Source organism: Lissotriton helveticus, chromosome 2_1, assembly GCF_964261635.1.
Source record: "Lissotriton helveticus chromosome 2_1, aLisHel1.1, whole genome shotgun sequence".
Lineage (NCBI taxonomy): Eukaryota > Metazoa > Chordata > Amphibia > Caudata > Salamandridae > Lissotriton > Lissotriton helveticus.
Window position 1 is genome coordinate 580,731,687 of NC_136059.1, and position 19,516 is coordinate 580,751,202.

A 19,516-nucleotide genomic window follows, 5' to 3' on the forward strand; every position below is an offset into this window, starting at 1 on the left:
GCAAGGCGCGAGTCGGGCGAGATTACACTTAGCGGGCGGAAACGGAAATACGTCACGCAAACAAAATGGCGGCGCCCATACTCAACCTTGAGGTAACTCGCACGAGTTCGCGGCTTCCACGGGCGAGTTCGCACTACGACGCGCCCCGCGAATAGGGCGAAATTACCGAAAAACGAGTTTTGCAAAAGCAAAACGAACGAGCAGGTGCAAAAGTTCGAGCTATTCATTTGTAACCATTTACCTGTAGTGCTTCCTGAAGGGGCCCTCCAGAATCCGGTTGCCAACTTGCAACTATTGTGTGACCCTGCTCTATCAGTCACAGAATAGTTACAAGTATGCCATTGCATCCTGTTAAAAAAAATTATTTACTTTGCATTTGCAACAAAAAGGAAAGGGAGCAGACAAGCAGGTGCCAGCCTTCATTAATGTCAGTTGGGGCAGGGCAGGTGTTGTTGTTTGCAAAACTTAAGGGACTTAGCAGGTGTTTGTTCACTCAGTGGTCAATCAGAGGGTGTTGTGATGACACTGAGGGTGGCATGGGTGTGCCAGCCAGAGGGTGGCATGGGTGAACCAGAGTGCCAGTGTTGACAGAGGATGGCAGTGCTTTGCTTTGCCCCAATAATGTACACTGGTGAACTAGAGGGTGATGTGATGACACAGAGGGTGACATGGGTGAGCCAGAGGGTGGCATGGGTGACCAAAGAGAGTGCCAGTGGTGACAGAGAGTGGCAGTGATGAAGAAAGCTTAGCAAACAGACTGGGCACGTACAAACAACAAGTTCGCTAAACTGGCGACCCGACAAGTAAGTTCGCAATTTGCGAAATAGTACAAAACCCTCGCGAACTTGCAGAAACCCGTGCGAACACACACACCCCCAAAAAATCCGCTAATCCGCGAGAATTCGCGGATTTCGCGTATTTTCGCAATCCGCGAATACGCAAATCCGCAAATTCGCGGATCGCGAATCCGCAAAATCCGCCCATGCTTAGTTTTATGTATTAATGTGTATAATGATATTGATGGGGAAAAGCCCAATGTTGAGTTGATGGTTTTTGGTAAATTCATAAAGGTTTTCTATACCCCACGTCTTTCTCAATATATTGCACTGTTGATAATGGGTGATTTCAAACTCCATCCATTTAGGGATTGTTACTTGTATGCTCCCCCTGATTAGGCTGCTGCTGAAGCTGACCAAGTCACTCTGGTCAGGGAGATTCTTTGAATGGTTTGTTCTTAGATAATAATCTGGTTAACCTTTTGAGCATAAAAACATTGAATTCAGGAAATGGTATCCCGGCCTTTAAAGGTCTTGGAGCAGAGTCTTGTATTGACTATATTTATATTTCAGCTGGCTTAGATTTTTCCTTGACTAGTTTCTCTTTGGATTGGAAAATCCTCATTGATTATTATACCCTTTCTGCTAACTTTCACTGGGATAAGAAGCAATTGGATGCTTGTACTTCAGTTAATGCCTCAACCAATCTGATACATCAGGGTAGGAGATTGAGATGGACTAAGGTTATTCCTGAGGCTTTTAATGCTCGACTGGCATCTTCTTGTCAATCTGAACTGCAGCCTTGCCTGGATGAGGGGCCTCCCAGGATAGTGTCATAAGGGCTTTTGATAGGATAGTTTTTAACATTAATTCTACTCTCACTATCCCAAGGGTGCCTGGGTCTCAAGACCCCTGTAGATGGTTTAATAAGAACTGTACCAGGGCACACAAGGTGCTTTTACCGGCATTAAAACATTTACCCACTGATAGCTGTGAGGTCAAAAGGTATAGAGCCTTATACAGAGTGGCTCTGCGGGATAGGAAGATCGAGTTAAAGGACGAACTGTTGGGCAATCTAGTGACAGCTACGGCCATGAGGGATAGTACCAAGTTTAGGAATTTTGTAAACCACACTTTTTTTAATGAAGCACAAGCAGATGACCAGGATGTCTCAGGGTCAGCCCAGGCCAGGGGGACCCATTTTTCTGTGCTATATGAAGGCGAACATTTGGAGCCCCTTATTCTGCTCACACCTTAGGGAGATAAGCTGAGGTTACATTGGAGCAAAGTAACAAATGCTATATTATACCTGTCTTCAGGCAAGGCCCCTGGTGCAAATGGGGGTCCTGGGGACTTATTTAAGGCCCTTGTGGACTTATGGGTGCCCGTCCTTATTCTTCACATAAATGTAGCTGTTTCTAGTTCCCTACCAGAAGCATGGCAACACTCTGTGATAGTGTTTGTGTTCAAGAAAAGGGGCAGAAAAGACCAAGCATGCTACAGACCAATCTCATTAGTTGATTTAAAAATTATTGGTCGGGTCATTCTGGGGCACTAACCCACTGGGCGGGTGGGCGGGCATAACATCTTGACTGATCTCCAGTATGTGTTTAGACCTGGTAGGGGTACAGTGGAGCAGAACCTTAATTTGTATCTCCTAATAACCAAATACACTAGGGCTAAATAGGGCTCTAACCACCTTGCCTTCATGGACATCGGCTCTGCCTTTGACAAGGTTAACAGAGATAAGCTCTGGGCAGAGCTGGGGTCCATGGGGGTGCAGCCTACTCTAGTTGCCATTCAGAAAGATCTCCATTATGGTATTACAGGCTCGGTAAGATGAGGGAGCAATGGGAATGCACCAAGCGTTTAACCGTAAGCGTGGAGTCTGTCATGGCTGCATTCTGGCACTCTTTCTTTTTATGTTACGTTATGTTAAAATTATTTATAGAGCGCACTTTCACCAGGCGGTTTCATGGCGCTGTGAACAGGGAGCAACAGATGAATGGTGGGCAGAGCCTTACTCAAATGCCTGAGAAAACATCAGGGTTTTCAGAAGGGATCTGAATTGGGTATAAGATGTTACTAATCTGAATTCCAAGGGGAGGTAGTTCCAGAAGTAAGGCACAAGAAAAGAAAATCTGAGACCACCGTGCTTTTTTCGTTTGAAGGTGACGGTAGTAAGCAAAGACAAATGGGAGGAGCGAAGATCACGAGAGGGGAGATAGTGATGGATCAAAGAGGAGATGAAAACTGGACCAAGACCGGCCAAGGTTTTAAAGATGGTATAGCCCAATTTGAATTTGCAGCGTTTGGCCACCAGAAGCCATTGGAGGCTCTTCATCAGGGGACGAACATGGTGGTGTCTAGGTTGGTGAAAGATGAGCGTAGCTGCCTGGTTTTGTACCAATTGCAGGCGACGGAGCTGGTAGGCAGGGATGCCAACATAAAGTGAGTTGGCATAATCAATGCGGGAAATGACCAAGGCCAGAAGAACAAGGGTTAAGGACTCCATAGTTAAGAATCTAGAGGTCTTTCAAATTCTGCAAAGATGGAAGAAGCAAGACAACACCACTGCGCCAATCTGAGGCTTCATGGACAGATCTTTGCAGATTATAACCCCTAGGTTCTTTACAGATTCCGTGGGATGGGGGGGATTGCCTAGGAGGGGGGAAAAGTTAGAGTTCCAGGGGTTAGAGGGGCCTCCAGTCAGGATCAGCTCAGTCTTATCTTAACTGCGCACAGTTTGTCTTAAGGAGGAATTCAGTTTAAATAGATTAATTATTCGGGACTGTTTGAATTTGGACGAAATGGCTATTATCCCCAGGTTGCAATATTTTAAGAAAAAATGTAATGCTCTGGGGAGACCAGAGATTTTTATAGTCCCGAGGGTATTATAAAATAAGATATTGCGTGGCTGAAGGAGGGCCTTCCTCTCCGTGTGGCAGCCGAGAGGGAGGCTTCTGCCACATCCAAAAACTTGATGCGCCTTTACATCATGGTAATGTCAGTAAATTGTATAGAACCTCATCTCGTCCTAGAGATGTCCAATCACCATCGCCTTTTACTGACTTATTTTAGAATGGTTATATTTGATCAACTGTTGTTTACAAAAGGAGTATGGTTCAAAACGGCAGATTTACCGCCTTGAATACTCATAAATCGGTTAAGCCCCTTTTGTTGTCTACAAATTAGAGACAGGTCAGACCTGCTCTTTTATATTTACAGCTTTTATCCACACCAACAATCTGTTTTTATGTGTATGGGTTCCTGGCCTGTGTTTTTAGTTCGAATTACTAGCTCACCTTTAGCACGAATGCTCTGTATTGGGATATAATGTTCTTCTTCCCTCCCAATAATTTGTTGGTACCGTTTTGATAAAATATTGATAATTTCCTACGTTGTCTCTTTGGCTTCTCCAAATAGAGTTGTTTTTCATCAAAGACGCTTTCCAGTTTTTCTGTACTGTACTATTCATTATTGTACGTGGATATTCACTATAAAGATGTTCTTGATGGATTGTTTTTATTCTGTACACTTGTGTGATTTCATACAAAATCGAATAATGATGATTACTTTGATTAAGTTGTGCTGGAGATCGATTTTATGAGGGGTTGGGTGCATTTATTTGCTTCTATCCGAGTGATAATGGTTAGTGAATTTAATTAATGAAAATCTAAGTAGTTAATGATAAGATATGTGTACGGTGAAAGTGATAGCAGTAAGTGGCTCTACTGGGAAGAGCAAGCGAGCAGATAGTAAAATGAAAGAGCACAAAGACCAACATTTGACTCGGGAACGTTTTTCATACCACAACATTACAAGAACTAAAATATTAATGTGAGCTCCTAACATTAGGAAGGCAAGGAACACGGCGGCTTCAAACAAAAATAGTTTACTTTTCAACCCTGGTGTCTAAAGGAAACATTAATTGATATAAACGATGTATTGAATTATGTACTGTACAATACTCACAACTGCGGCAAAAACACATTTTTGGTCCTTTTCTTGTAAAAATAGCAGAATGTCGTTTAGAAGCAGAGCTGAGGTATCTGAAAAAGATAATATTTGAATTACACTAATGGTTGGTCAATATAAAAAAAAGACTTGCTGTAGAAAGTACAAGAATTATTATGTGTAAGCACTTTAAAAATGTCGTCGATATCTATGGTTTACAGTGACCGAATAATTGCTCCATACTTGAATTGCTAGCATAAAATAGCAGCTATTACACAATGTTTTAAATAAAATACTAACAAGAACCCAGCACACTGGCTGCAGGGGTCACCTGCCTGCTTCAGGCTATAAGGGCTCAGGCATGACTTGGGGAGAAAACAATCTATGTGATGCTAAATAAAGAGAATGTCTAGTCTCTATATATCACCCACATTTGAAAAACCGTTGAGACATTCTAACAAACTAATAGGTTAAATGTTTCCTGTTACACTTAACAAACTGACTTTCATGCTCGTCTGTCTCGTTACAATATATCCAACTTGCCTGGGAGGTCCTCTGGCATCAGTGCTGGGAGAGACAATTTTTCTCAGTGGGCTTGGCTCTGCTTTTGTTCTTTTTCACAATGACTGTGGCAAAATAGGAGCAGCTCTCAAGAGCTTAGAACAGGTGGATAGAACAGGTTGTTCCTGCACCTGTTCTATAATAGGGCCCATGCACTCTGTGTTTTTTCCTTCTATCTGGTTGGCTTCTCAGCTTTGATAATCACAGTGTGAAATTGATGCAATACAGTTTGCTCTAAAATACACATCACCTAGAAACCCTGTCCTTTGACTTCGCTGGTGCTCTGTAAAGCTTGGCCAGGTGTGTATCAGGCAGCCCACCTGCAGGTGAACTGCTGCCATTTTTCAGTGTAGCCACTGCACGCAGATGGCCCATAACACACTTATCACCACACCCAATCGCGATCATCCTTAGGCTGCTCATCAATCAGTATTTGTCTGTGGAGGACCACTGCCCATTCGTGTATGTTAAGTAGTGCAGCACTCTCCAGAGGATGAGTGTTTTATCTTATTCACATAGGCAGCGTCTCAGTGCAAATACGTTTATCCCATCCCTGTCTGAGAAGGTACCCGCAGAGGATCTCCACCAGTGCAAACGATAGTACAAAACCTCTGTAATGTCACAGTTCCCTTGGAATATGATTTCTGCTCAACAACACATGACCTTTGGGGGACACCTCACAGTACAGAGAAGAAATTAAAACAAATGTGAACTCCTGCACCAAGGCCAATGTTTTAATTTTCTATAAAAATTAGGGGGGGTGAAAAGTTCCGTGCCGCCCGTGGAATTGGCGGAATTTTAGCAACTCCGTATTACTCTTTATTGTAAAGTCCTGGCCAAATTCAGCCAGTCTCTGCGTGGTGGAAGTTTTCTCCTGCGAGGTTCCAGAATATAGGAGTGCATGCGAGATTTGGTGTGCCCTCGTGCGATTTTCTAACATGGGCGGGGTCCGGCATTCGCGAGCGGTCACATTCAGAGGGCAGCTGATCAAGTAGAAATGGTACTTCTTAAGTAGATTTTCTACTTGAGCGTCAGCAAAATTAACTTGAATAGCCGCACGCTCTTGCGCAACGCATAGTGCAGTTTGCACTGATTGCCAGCGCAGCTTGTGCTTCCGATGCTAAACTGCAGCGTGAGCTGCATTTTTTTCTGCCAGTTGGCAGAATTCAGTGGAATGTCATGGAGGTTTTCTGAAACGCCGCAGAGAGAAACTCCATGAGTTCCGCCCACCCTTAATAAAAATGTGATGGGTATCATGGACTTTACCGAAAATCAGAGCCTCTTCCCATAAAGGCCCTGACTGAAGGACCAGATAACAAGAATGCTCAGGTTGAACTGTCTGATTATTGTTTCTAACAAAGATCCCTTACCTCACCTGCAACTGATCTGCTGTCTCTCAATCACGGGTGTGTTAACAGACATAGAAGTGTAGGAGATGTTTACATTTGCCGCTATTGGCAGAATGTACAGACTGCTCCATGCTGGCTTCTTGGCTTATGAAAGTGGCAAAAGAAATGCGCTCAATCCATGAAAAGGACCACAGTTTGGCTGCATCCTAATTCTCCAACCTCTTTAAATTGGAAAAAAATGAGTAGAAAGAGTGCATAAGTTGACCTCCAATCTCAGCCAAAGGACAACAAGACAATTGAACTTTGGTCCGCCTATCTGGAATTGCAAGTAAAATCATTCCAAATCTGAGGTCTGATGATTCCAGAGTGTAGGACTGTGTGTCATGGGTTGCCCCTCTTCAAATAAGAAAAGATCCAAACAGCTTGAGGCACTCCTGATCACGTCTAGCAAAACCTGATAGTGAATGAGGACCCAAAAAAAGAATTGGTGTAGACTGCTGCTGCTGATCACAATTTTGGGAAAATTTGCTTCCATTCAATACACAATCACTATGTGATTTTATCCTGTATGCCAGTCTTACTGGATAAGAGGTTAGGGCCTATTAGTTTGAGCTCTAGGTGTTTTGCAGCAGTGGCCCATGAACAGATACTATGCAAATGTACATAAGAGAATATGAATACAGTAAATGTCAGAGTGTAATGCAGGTTCAAGTGATAAAGGTGCAGCAGAGAAGAGAAATAGCATGTATGAAGAATTCTAGAAAGAGCAGGCCACTGAGCCCAGTATAAGAACTAAAGGCTGGCCTCTGCTCCACATCAGGAGTTAGTGAAATTTGCACAACATTTGCCAATATTGGTGAAAATACTCATTTAAAGCCACACACCCTAATTAACACCTCTTCCAACTTGGGACTAATCTAAGAAATCAAAATTAAGTGTGCATTTCAAGTACAAAGCATTGGCACAAGCTCAATGTGTACTTGTACTTGTCCAAATGACTTGTGAATTAGTGCCTTCGTTTTCAAATAGTTCAAGCATCCCCAAAACATCTGCAAAACAATATGATCATAAGAAAACAACCAACAAGCATTTATTTTACTCTCTGAGTAAAACTGACCTTATCATTACCCCCAGATCCTCATCACATTCATTACAAGTGAGATTACTATCTCACAGGAATACTGGTATACACTGCCCTACCACCTCCTACTGGGCGGTACTGACGTGGTAGTTACCGAGCATTCCTCCTGTTCTTTTTTCAGTCTGCTTACAGAATGAAGGGACAAGGGTTTGGAGTGGCTCCTGCGGGACTGGAGTTGCTTAAGATATCTTCACTGGCCGACATATCAGCCGGGAAGGGGTGTCGACAGGCTGGATGGCGCTTTTTCCTGCCAGTTGGGCTTGTGGGGAGATGCGTGAGAAGGCCTGAATTTCTTTCTTTTAACATGAAAATTGTGTCCATCCCTGATCCTGCCGTTTGCTGCATGCGGGGAAGTTGGAACGCCTAACTTCCAGTTGGACACAACATGACTTCGCATACGCTTCGTATGGAGAAGAGCACATTTATTTCTTCTATATCGGATTTCATTGTGTTTAGCAGCTGCCTAGTCAGAGTGTTGAGCCTCTCCCTGTTTGCCGGGCAGTGAGAGGGATATGCAGTGGCGTTACGAACCTTGAGGGGGCCCCCCTGCAGGGTACGTGAAGGGGCCCCTTTCGGACTCAATCTAGAGCTCCCCAGCAAAAGTGTGGTGCTGACGGGGCCCCCTGGAGGGTGAGGGCCCCCCCGCACCGCGGGGGCTGCAGGTGCCTGTGTTATGCACCTGGGGATATGCTGCCTGACTTGATAGAACATGTGAACTCTAACTTTGGTTTTTCGATGTTGAGATGCCTGAAACATCAGCAGGATGTCAGTTTCAGAGATCTGCTCCTGTGGATGTTCCTGTGCATGCATACATTAATGAGGTCCTTAAATGAGAGTGGAAGGACCCGGACACGATTATGCTCCCTAGATTCATGGCCAATCTGTGTGCATTTCAAGATATGCAGAGCAATTTTATACATTCAATCCCTATTGATTCTTTTGTGGCCAGTTTAGTTGGGAGAACATCCTTGGCTGAGGATGCTGTGCTGTTATAAAAGATTCTGTGCACAAAAATATTGATGCCTCCTTGCAGAAGGTATATAGTAGCTCACATCTGGTTCTGCAGGCTGGGATATATGGTACATAGGTGGCTAAGTCTCTGACCTCAGAAATTAAGTCCTGGTACAGGTCTATGGACGATGCATCTGATTTTCAGGTTTGCTGCACCAAATTGAACGTCAGGTGTTGTAAATTTCGGATGTTTGCTTATGTGGTAGGGGCTTGTGTAGCAGCCTGACGGAACATCGTATTGAGGAACTGGTGCACTGATTCAGCACAAAAAGTATCAGCTTTCAGGTTACCATTCCAGGGTAATCAGTTGTTTGGGGCGAACTGGAGGATAAGCTCCACAAGTTATTTAAATAAAAGAAACATTCTACCTCATTGAAACATACTTCTGCTAAGAAGCAGCCTGTGAAACCTTAATCTCCATTCCATCAGCCCTTGCGGAGGCACTATCTGAAGTCTTGGGGGGTTTTCAGGCATGTAGAGGTCGTAACAAGAAAGCAAAGTCTCTCCCAAAACCTTGGTCCTGACTATATAGTCGAAGGTCAGGTGTGTGCAGTCACAGGTCGGATCCAGCATTTTCTCCCAGCCCGGGAGGCACTACTTCAGACACCTGGGTGCTAGACATCCTGAGAGAGGGGTTCAAGATCAAATTTGTGGAACTGCCTCATCAGTCAGGAGTCCGTCAGACTCCGTGGCTACCCCGGAAAGAAAAGAATTTGGCTCTGACTCAGGGCATCTCCTCTCTTCAGTAGAAGGAGGCGATTCTGGAGGTTCCTTGGATAGAGACGGACAAGGGTTTCTATTCCATCATTTTTCTTGTATCAAAGTCCACGGGATGTTTCAGGATTGTATTGGACCTAAAGGCTCTCAACAAGTTTGTTCAGTCCCTACCTTTCAAAATGGAAACACTTCAGAGAGCAATTCTGTTGGTAACCAAGGGTCATCTGATGTGCACCTTAGACCTTCAGGATGCATACTACCATGTGCTGATTCACCTTAAATTCCAGCAGTATCTGAGATTTTGTGTCAGGGAGACACATTATCAGTTCAGGGTGCTTACGATCGGCCTCAAATCATTACTCAGGGGCTTCATGAAAGTGGTGGTGTCTTTGGTAGCATCAATTCATCTGTTGGGTAATCACCTGTAATAATACCTGGACGATTGGCTCCTCCATGCACCCTCAGAGCAGTAGGTCCTTAACAATGTGGCCTTAGTCTGCTCGATGATCAAGGCTCATGGGTTTTTGCTCAATCGAGGGAAATGTCAGTTGGTTCCATCCAGAGATCTGATTTTTACAGCGGTCAGGTTCCATACCAATCTCAACAAGGTGTTTCTTCCTGTCCCCTAAGCTGTCCTATTGAAGTCTTTGGTCTGGAGGGCAATGGGTTGTCATTCCCTGCAGGTGCAGCAATGGTTGAGACTTCTGGGACATATGGCAGTAACTATGTTTACAGTTCCTTGGACCAGTTTTCATCTTTGACCTCTGTGGGTTTATCTTAATTCGTTCTGGGACCCAAAGTTGGGGGGTCTCGAATGGTGCCAGTAACTTCAGAGGTTGTCAAGGTTCTGGGTTGGTGGATTCTGCAGGACTCTCTCTCCAAAAGCATGGCATTGCAACTGGACCCACCCTTGGTTCTCACAATGGATAACAGTTCCTTTGGTTGAGGGCCACGGTGAGGAACAGGTCTCTGCAGACTCATTGGACTCTGCTGGAGAGCCAGCACTCTCCCAATTGGTGAGAACTGATGGTGTTTATCAAGATGTAATGGGGGTCAGACTCCTTCTGGTGCGTCACAATCAGGTGGTCTGATCAGACAACCAGGTTTCAGTTGCCTATCCAACTCATAAGGGTATCCATTCCAGTTCCCTGAATGTTGATGCTTCCTTGCTTTTTCAGTGGGGAGAGGTTCAGTTACAGTCTCTGGTGGTGGTTCACATCAGGGGTTTGGACAATAGGGTGGCAGACTATCTCACCCGGTTCTTTCCCCCTTCCCAGGAAACGTCTGTAACAAGGGAGGTCCTTCTTCAACTCTGAAAGAGGATTGGTGTGCTTTTCCTGGACCTCCTTGCTCCCAGTTCAATGTGCAAGTTCCCAGATTTTGTTCATGCAGTCAGCAGGAGGGGCCCTGAGTAGTAGACACATTGACCCTCCCATGGCTGGATCACGAATTATATACTTCCCTCACAATTCGCTCATTCACAAGTTTTTGGCGTGGCTGTTGGGGGAAGCATGAATTGTGGGGATAGTGGTTACATTTTGGCACTAAAGCGCTTTGTTCCCCAGGCTCAAATTTCAGGCAATTCAAGGTCCATGGATGATCCTGTGTTCTCCCTCTCCTCTCGGGTCATCTCTCTTCCTGTCTCTACAAAGGCTGCGTCTCTTGGTTTGGAAGTTGAGAGGCAGGGATTGCAGAGTAAGGGTCTGTCCAGGCATTTAGCGGTTGCTGTCCAGCAGTCCTGCAAAAATGTGTGATCTTATTTCTGGTCTCCCTTCGGATTTTGTGGTGTTTACATCACCATGATCAGAAGGATTATCTGTTGGCAGCAATGGGCGGAATGTTACATAGTTTGCATAATCGAAGTGAGAAAGAATTCACTTAGTCATTACAAAACAAATTGGTGGTATTTATAGGAGGAAGGCGGTCTCTCTCTTCATCCATCAAGGTATATTTCTCACTATAATTGCAAATCCTTGTCATTTACAGACTGATGCCGACCAGATTGAGTGTCATTTTATTTGCCATTAGTAAGTGTGGTATAGAATGCTCATCATATCTTGTATACTGACCATTAGTTAGATGCTACCCCATGAAATGACCACCAAAGTCCCTAAGGATACCCATCAGCTATTACCTTACAGGCGGACAACAAATACTAAGCTATGAAAAGGTCTATGTTCTGGACAACACTGTAATTCATTGACAGAGAATGGCAAGTTTGAGCTTCCTTTGGCTAGGTTTGCCCTATCGAAATACCACATAAATACATACACCCTAAAACAGCTGCTTCTAAGAGGGCAGGTCAATGGACAGTGTGAAATAAGAGGGATTTTAACCTTAGTTCAAGGAAAAGGAGTCTTATTTAAGATAGGGTGCTTTAATCTTCAAATTTGCTGCACTACATGCATTTTATCTCTATGAAAAACACCATACCAAAGAATCACAAATTATGCATGAAAAGGCACTTTTACAAACATTGAGACCAGTTAAGATATGAGTCATAAAAGTGTTATTTTTTGTTAAACTACTGTACCTTTAAGGCGTCCCGTAGCAGTTTTCCAGTACACTAATCCCTCATGTACCAGTATTCTTTCTTTGCTTGTCAAATCCTGCTTTCTGAATATATTGCCATTTTTTAGTTTAGTGCAAGTTTTATTCTCAATCTTGTTCAAAATCTCCACCAATTTTTGTTCTTTTTCAAATTCATTGACTCGTAAATCAACTGCAGCGATCATGTTCTTAATCAATCCAAGTGCTTTGCAGAGGTCCTTGTGCTCCTCCGTCCCCTCTGCAAGAATCAAAATAGAAAGTAAAATTCATCAACTGAAGAAAACTGAAACAACCATGTTAATTTGCTGAAAACAAATAATGAGTACAACGATTTTTAAAATGCATACGATCCAGAGTCCTATAGTTGGACTAGTTTGTTTCAAAGCCACCTTGGCCCACATATCGAGTGGTCAGTAACAGCAGTCAACAGTCCCATCGAAATTAAGAGATGTGCAGGAAACTGCAATTAATTTTACTTTCAGACAGGGATTTCTGCTGCGGAAAACAGCGGAAATCTGTGTTTAAAAGTCTGGGGGAAATGAGGAACTGCCAGGGCAATCGCACTCAGGATTACTGATTCCCTGGTAATTCCTAATTTTTTAATGGACCGTCAGGATCCAACTCATAAAGGATTTTCCCTACTCCTAGAATCTATAATCTCTTGGGGTGTGAAAATACCAGTCAATGAGGCCTTTCTGCTTTGGCTCACAACATATTTAGAGCTAAAAATTGTTGTCAATGAACGCTACAATATCTGATGATTTTTGGACAGAGAAATATATCACCCTATTGCCTTTCAGTGCTTCAAGGAGATCTGCTTGCAATGATCCTTTGAGCAATGCATTGCCATTTCCTCCTTCTTAACAGTCCTTGCTTTTAAGGTGGACTCCAAGTCCAAGATGCAGCTGACCGAGCTATCAATTCCCATACCATAAAACATGTGTAGTGCCTCCTCCTACAATTAAGGTACTCATACCTGAATACTCATCAGGTGGTCCTATTTGTGACATCAATGAGGAACCATACCAACACTGACAGCACAGAAATTAGGGAGGTAGGTAATACAACACTGTGATGAGCAGAGTGGGACTAAGTGTAAAAGACATGACTGTTAAGTAGTTTGAGTATTATCACATTATCACTGTTCTTCAATAAAGCACCGGTATCATGAAGTCCTTCCCACGTGTCACAATGAAGACAACATGGTCTTTCTCACACCTTGATGCAGGTCTGTAGTATAATTAATAACTCATTGAGAACTCCTGCGACTCTCCTCCGAAGCAGCCTCCAGCTGCATTTCCTATGTATTCTACTATGAATTATTAGAACATTGGAATGTTGGGAGCTCAATTGCAGACAATGGAGTGCTCCCTGCTTCTAAGGGCCAGTAAAGGCCCTCAGAGCAACATTCCAATGTTCTACAAAGGTTTCTCGAAGTTCGAGGGGATTTATATCCCCTCGAGCTTCGAGAACCCTTTGTTTAATTTGTTAGAACATTCTGCCCTCTAGTGGCAGAATGTTCTAATAGCCTTAAAGCCCTTCGTAGCAGGGCTATACGGCTATTAAAGTCCCGCTGTTTCGTTAAAGTCCCTCGCCTTCGGCTCAGGCCTTTAACGATTCAGCGGGCCTTTAATAGCCGGTATAGCCCGCTACGGCGGGCTATAAGGCTATATTAAAGGGTTGTACAATTACCTTATGCAGGCCCCTCTTTTTTGAACAAATACTCAGGTTCTGGTAGTCTTTTCTATGTGTTCATGTTTTCTTCAAAAATGAGAGTGTAACTTTTCGCTGGATCTCAAGTACTCTGTATGTTATTCTTTTATATTTAGCTGGTGGCTATATTTCTGACGCAGTAGTGTTTCGTGTTATTTCACCAGTCTTCAAACCTAACTCCGGCCTTCTCCTATTTCAGGGCTCCTTCTGCTTCCTCAACGGTAGTTCAGAATACCAGAGGCTGATAAAGTTCTCAGCAGGGTCTATGACACACTCTTCCTATGGCAAACTTCACACACACACTTTCCACAACGGTTCAAAGGTGTGCGTGTGGCTAGGCAGCCTGTTTGTGCGCCAGTACTGGGGAAGAAAGCAGCAGCACCATTTTGTAGCAGATATGGATCTGCTACACTGCCATCCCCTAGAGCAATGCAGCACAGAAACCTTGGTTGCCATGCTACATTCCACTGTTTCCAGGTGTTTGGTTGAGTTTAAGTTGTTGGTGGGTATTCATGACAGGAGACAACTGAGAACTCTGGAACCGCAGGTTTACGTTTTTCACCATGCCGTGAGTTGTTAAGGTTTTCAGACTTGATGCACATCCAATCCTTGGTCTCTCTCCAGAGTGCACAGAGAGATTGCCACATATGTTCCAATTGTAACTGTCATTCTATGAAAAGCCATCTGAAGGAGGGACATAGCTTTTGTAATATTGGCAGTGCCAAAGGAAAAGGGTTGTGTGTGAGTTGGTTAAGTGGTGAAGCTAGAAGGAAGAATGTTTAGAAGGAGAGGTGCTGAAGACGAAAGAGATGACGTGTGAGGTATGTAGTGGGAGGATTTCTGAATGATGTGGAGAGAAAAAGATCATAAGTGCCTAACAGGGTGAGGACTGCAACGGAAAGTGATGTGAAGGGAAGAATGAGAGTGACTAAGAGAATGTGAAGAGGACTACCCCTCCCACAATCTTGTAATGTTTAATTCACAGTCTAATTTTTACAGATTTGAAACATTTACAATCGCATTTAGTCCCAACTAAACAATTGTCACTCATTAATGTGATGCTGATCATGAACATTGCAATAGGTGCAGCTCGTTTTAGACTTATGTCCATGTTTCTGTTGTGTATCTGGAACACAATAACAGCAACTCTCAGTGAGGCACCCAAATACTGGTGAGGGGGCACACTGTGTGAAGCATAGAGCTGTGATTTATATGTTCAAAAAACACATCCTTAATTACGAAGAACATGCCTCAATTAAAATATTTCTAGTTAAGCTTCTTTAACCACACTACTTTTAGAGATCCCTACAACATACACCACAGCAAACCCATGTCAACACCCACTCGCATGCATGCTTCTCAACACACAAATACTCAGCAACCACACAACCGAAATATGGGACCTGCTGAGTAACGGTGCACAAGTCATTCTCTTCATCACAGAAAGCTGATGAAACCCCTCATCAGCCTGACATCGCCATGGTGAACCCAGCAGGCTACAAAATCGCATGACTGAATCATCTTCACAAGCCAGGAGGAGGACTTGCTATCAACAAGAGGATCACCTTCAAGCTCCTCACCCACGCACATAAGGCACTCCACAACACCGGACTAACATACCTCAAGAGACGGCTCACCTTCTACACCCTGAACCACCAGCTCTGCTCTGCCGACCGCTCCCTCGCCACCGCCCCCTGCATCCGAAGAGCAACCTCCGGTGGCAGATCATTCTCCTACCTCGACGCCAAGACCTGGAACACCCTCTCCATCCTCCTATGGCAGACCCAAGACCTACTGACCTTCAGGAGGCTACTCAAGACCTGGCTGTTTGAGCAATAGCAGCACCCCCACCCCACCCCCCAGCGCCTTGAGACCCTCACGGGTGAGTAGTGCGCTCTACAAATTCCTGATTGATTGATTGATCTATAAGGAATTTATCAAATACGCGACATCCACAGAAAACACCACGCCATTCATAGAATTCTGCACTGCAAGCTGTAAATCTCTGAAAACTTCACAGATTCAGCAACATCGGGTTCCCCCAGCTCGGCCCAGACCCAACACACACCGCAGGAAACTATCTTCAGACAGCATCAAATACAATTCCACCACACCACTCACATGGTCCAACCATTCCATCCTCCACTATTAAATCAACACACCTCAAGTCAACATCCCAACTAGGTTCAGCATTCCAAACCACGGATGAGGCAAAATCACAGAAGCAGGCTGGCTCAGCGTACTCAGCATGGATCAATCTAGCCCCACAGACAACATCAACAATTTCAACAACTAGATCAAGAACTGTGCAGACTACTTCACACCCATCAAACCAAACAAGCATAGTAGATCAAATAAGCAGGCCAGCTGATACACAGAATACAATTGAGACACCAAATAACACTTTAAACAGCTAGAAAGGAAATGGAGAGACAGCCACAACACCACGGACAGGACTACCTAAAAGGCTGCACTCAAGCGCTATCACCAGCAAATAAGAGATGACAAGAAAAAAACACTAGTGGACTGCATCGAAAGAAGCTCCAACAGCTGCAAGGATATCTTTTCGATCATTAAGGATTTCACCTCTCCCTTAGAAACTGTCAACAACATTGCTGCATCCCAACAACTCTGTAACAACCTAGACAACTTTTTCCAAAGCAAAATCGCACACATCTACAGCAACTTCACACATCAACCTATCCCCAGAAAACAGGTTGCTAACCTACCCAGCACCAATAAAGAACGCCAGATGACCGAATGTACAACCCTCACAAGAAACAACACAGCAGCAACCATGTAGACAAACTACTTAGGGCCCAAACAGACCCATGCCCTCACTGCATCTACAACCTGGGAATATCACCAATCAGACCCACCATGACTCACATCAACAACACCTCCATTACGTTTGACAATCCCCCAGGTGAATGGAAACTTGAAGAAATCTATGCCCTCCTCAAGTAGCCCACAGCCGACCTGAATCAACTGGGCACCTTCTGACCTAATTCTCTGCTCCCCTATCCAGCCAAAGTTATTCATAAGCCCATCAATAAATAACAACTCACAGCCCACCTCCAACCTCACCATCTTCTAGACAACATTCAATCAGGATTCAGAAAGAACCACAGCACCAGATCAACACTCATCGGGGGCACCGACGACTTTTGAATCATCCTGGACAGAGAAGAAACAACAGCCCTAATCCTGCTCTACCTCTCTGCGGTGTTCGACACTGTCACCCATAACACTCTCATCAAAAGACTTACACAAGACTGGTGTACAAGGATCCTCTCTCTAATGGATCTGTTCTTTCATCACGGGAAGAACCCAAAGGGTCAGGCTGCCACACTTCAAATCAGACCAAGAAATTGATATGCAGAGTCCCACAAGGATCATCCCTCAACCCCACCCTTTTTGACAAATACATGACACTGTTCACCAACATCATCCATTGAAATGACATCACCGTCATCTCCTACGCCGATGACACTCAGCTCATCCTCCCCCTGACGGACAACACTACACCACATGTACCAACTTCACTAACTACATGACCATGGTAGCAGCGTGGATTTGAATCAACTGCCTGCAGCTGAACTTCAAGACAATGGAAGACCTTCCCATGGTACTCCACCTGGAGGCTGTTGGAGCTAGGACCAACACCCAAACCCACAGATAACGCAAGAAATCTAGGGATCATCCTACATGTCAGCTCAAATCAATGCAGTGTGCACCTCCTGCTTCCATATCCTATGCATGATGCAGGAGATCTTCAAATGGTTTCCTTAAATAGGGGTGGGCGGAACTCATGGAGTTTCACTCTGTGGAAGTCCGCTGAGTTTCAGAAAAGCTATGCAAGTCGCGCTGCTCGTGCTACAATTTAGCACAAGCATCTGAAAATCAGCATGAACTGCACCATGCGTTGTACAAGAGCGCACGGCCATTTGTGTTGATTTCGCTGCTGCTCGAGTATAAAATCCACTAGAGTGGCTGCAGATCTACTCGAAGAGCGGCCCTCTGAGAGTGAATGCTTGCGAACACCGGTGACCAATCAAGTTAGAAAATTGTGCTAGAGGATACCAAATCTCGCTTGCATATTCTGGAGCTAATTGATTTTGTGAACCCACCAGAAGAGAAAGACACCTACACCCTCTGTGTAAAATGAAGAGTCCTTGCATAAAGCTACTACTTTTCAAAATAAAACCTACTCTGGTGCAGAATCATATCTGTAGTACATACATGGTGGCAGCTGCACAATAACTTATAGTGGACTGCTGTCAAAAGCGGTCAATTCTAAAAAGATCCACAGCAGCTCACCTTTTGTGTACCTCAGTATCCTCTCCACCAGGACAGGGTATTTAGTGATGCGCTGTGTGACTAGAAGAATGCATTCTGGGATTCCTCGACGACGAGCTAGCAGATTACTGTTCCGCAGCTAAAAAATAGACATTCCGTTAGTTTCAGTGTAAAAAGACTTAGTGTAGGTGAGATCTGTTTTATATCCAAACGTTATTGTATTTTGAATAAAACATAACAACAAAAGCAGTACAATCACATGAAAACCGCATATCCAGTAAGCACATAACACTGAATACAAAAGGGGTAGTAAAGTTATGCGTCCAGTATTCATCTAAAGGGGTCTCCGACCAGTAGTTCTACCGTAGCTCTCCAGCTACCTCTAAGTAGCTCACCTGTGTCCAGTCCAGCTTATTAAACTAGAAAGCTTTTGATTAGTTGAATTAATATACGTATAATAAATGGAGATTACACAACACTAATAATATCAGTAGCTTTCAACACATTTCATTGAATATAAGTAGCTCTCAGTACAGGAAAGGTTGAAGACCCCTAAAGAATCTATGCTATGTAAAGGCAACCCCAGACCTTATGGAGGAAGTCTCCTCCTACCGCTGTACACTGGAAACGGGGGTGAGGGAATAGTCCACGCCCACCAAAGCATTTAGATTTAATCCCCGAGATTCTATGTTGATACAAACATAGTTAACACAAGGAGATGATGGACGGAGCGCTGAAAATTTTCAGACACTCACCCCCAGTCACAGATCTAGGTTGAATCCATCATCGTTCTTTAGCTCACTTCGCCACCCCGGTTCAGACATAGCAAAATGCAAATCAGTCTTGACCCTGTGCCTCACGGGATCCGGCTTGGCAGTTCGGCTTGGACTGTTCCCACAAGGAACAGGGACAAGCCTGATTTGCATATGGCTGGGTCCAAACTGGGGTGGTTTTGTGAGCAAACAAATTATGGATCAAACCCAGATCTTTGTGACTGGGGTGAATATTTGCATTGTCCAGCATTCCGTCCATTAATTGTTTCTTTTGCATAGATCGCCCTAAGTGGGAAGGGTATTCCAAGACGTGGGTCCTGTGCTCACCACACCACTGGTTTTAAGCTAGCCAGGCTGATGAATGGTGATGCTCTGAAACGGGTTTCAGGATGCTTGTTTCCGACCCAGGGAGGACCCGGCTTAGCAGTTTAGGCTGTACTCTTCCCACAAGGAACAGGGTCAAGACTGATTTGCATATGGCTAGGTCCAAACTGGTGTGGTGTTGTGAGCAAAAGAATCATGGATTAAACCCAGATCTTTGTGACTGGGGGTGAGTATTTGCATTGTCCAGCATTCCGTCCATCAATTGTTTCTTTTGCATATGTCGCCCTAAGTGAAGGGTATGCCCAGACGTGGGTCCCGTGCTCACTATACCACTGGATTCAAGCT

At 44.3% G+C, this 19,516-nt stretch overlaps 1 protein-coding gene across 1 annotated transcript in view; it reads right to left on the minus strand.

Moving 5' to 3' along the window:
- The window catches only part of ARHGEF28 (Rho guanine nucleotide exchange factor 28), a 1,107,856-nt gene that overhangs the window by 140,001 nt on the left and 948,339 nt on the right, over positions 1-19,516 (minus strand). Inside the window, exons 25-27 of the mRNA XM_078675262.1 lie at positions 18,096-18,213; positions 12,046-12,300; positions 4,752-4,828 (exon numbers count right to left, since the gene is read on the minus strand). Coding sequence (XP_078531388.1) covers positions 4,752-4,828; positions 12,046-12,300; positions 18,096-18,213 — 450 coding nt within the window. The remainder of the gene's footprint in view (positions 1-4,751; positions 4,829-12,045; positions 12,301-18,095; positions 18,214-19,516) is intronic.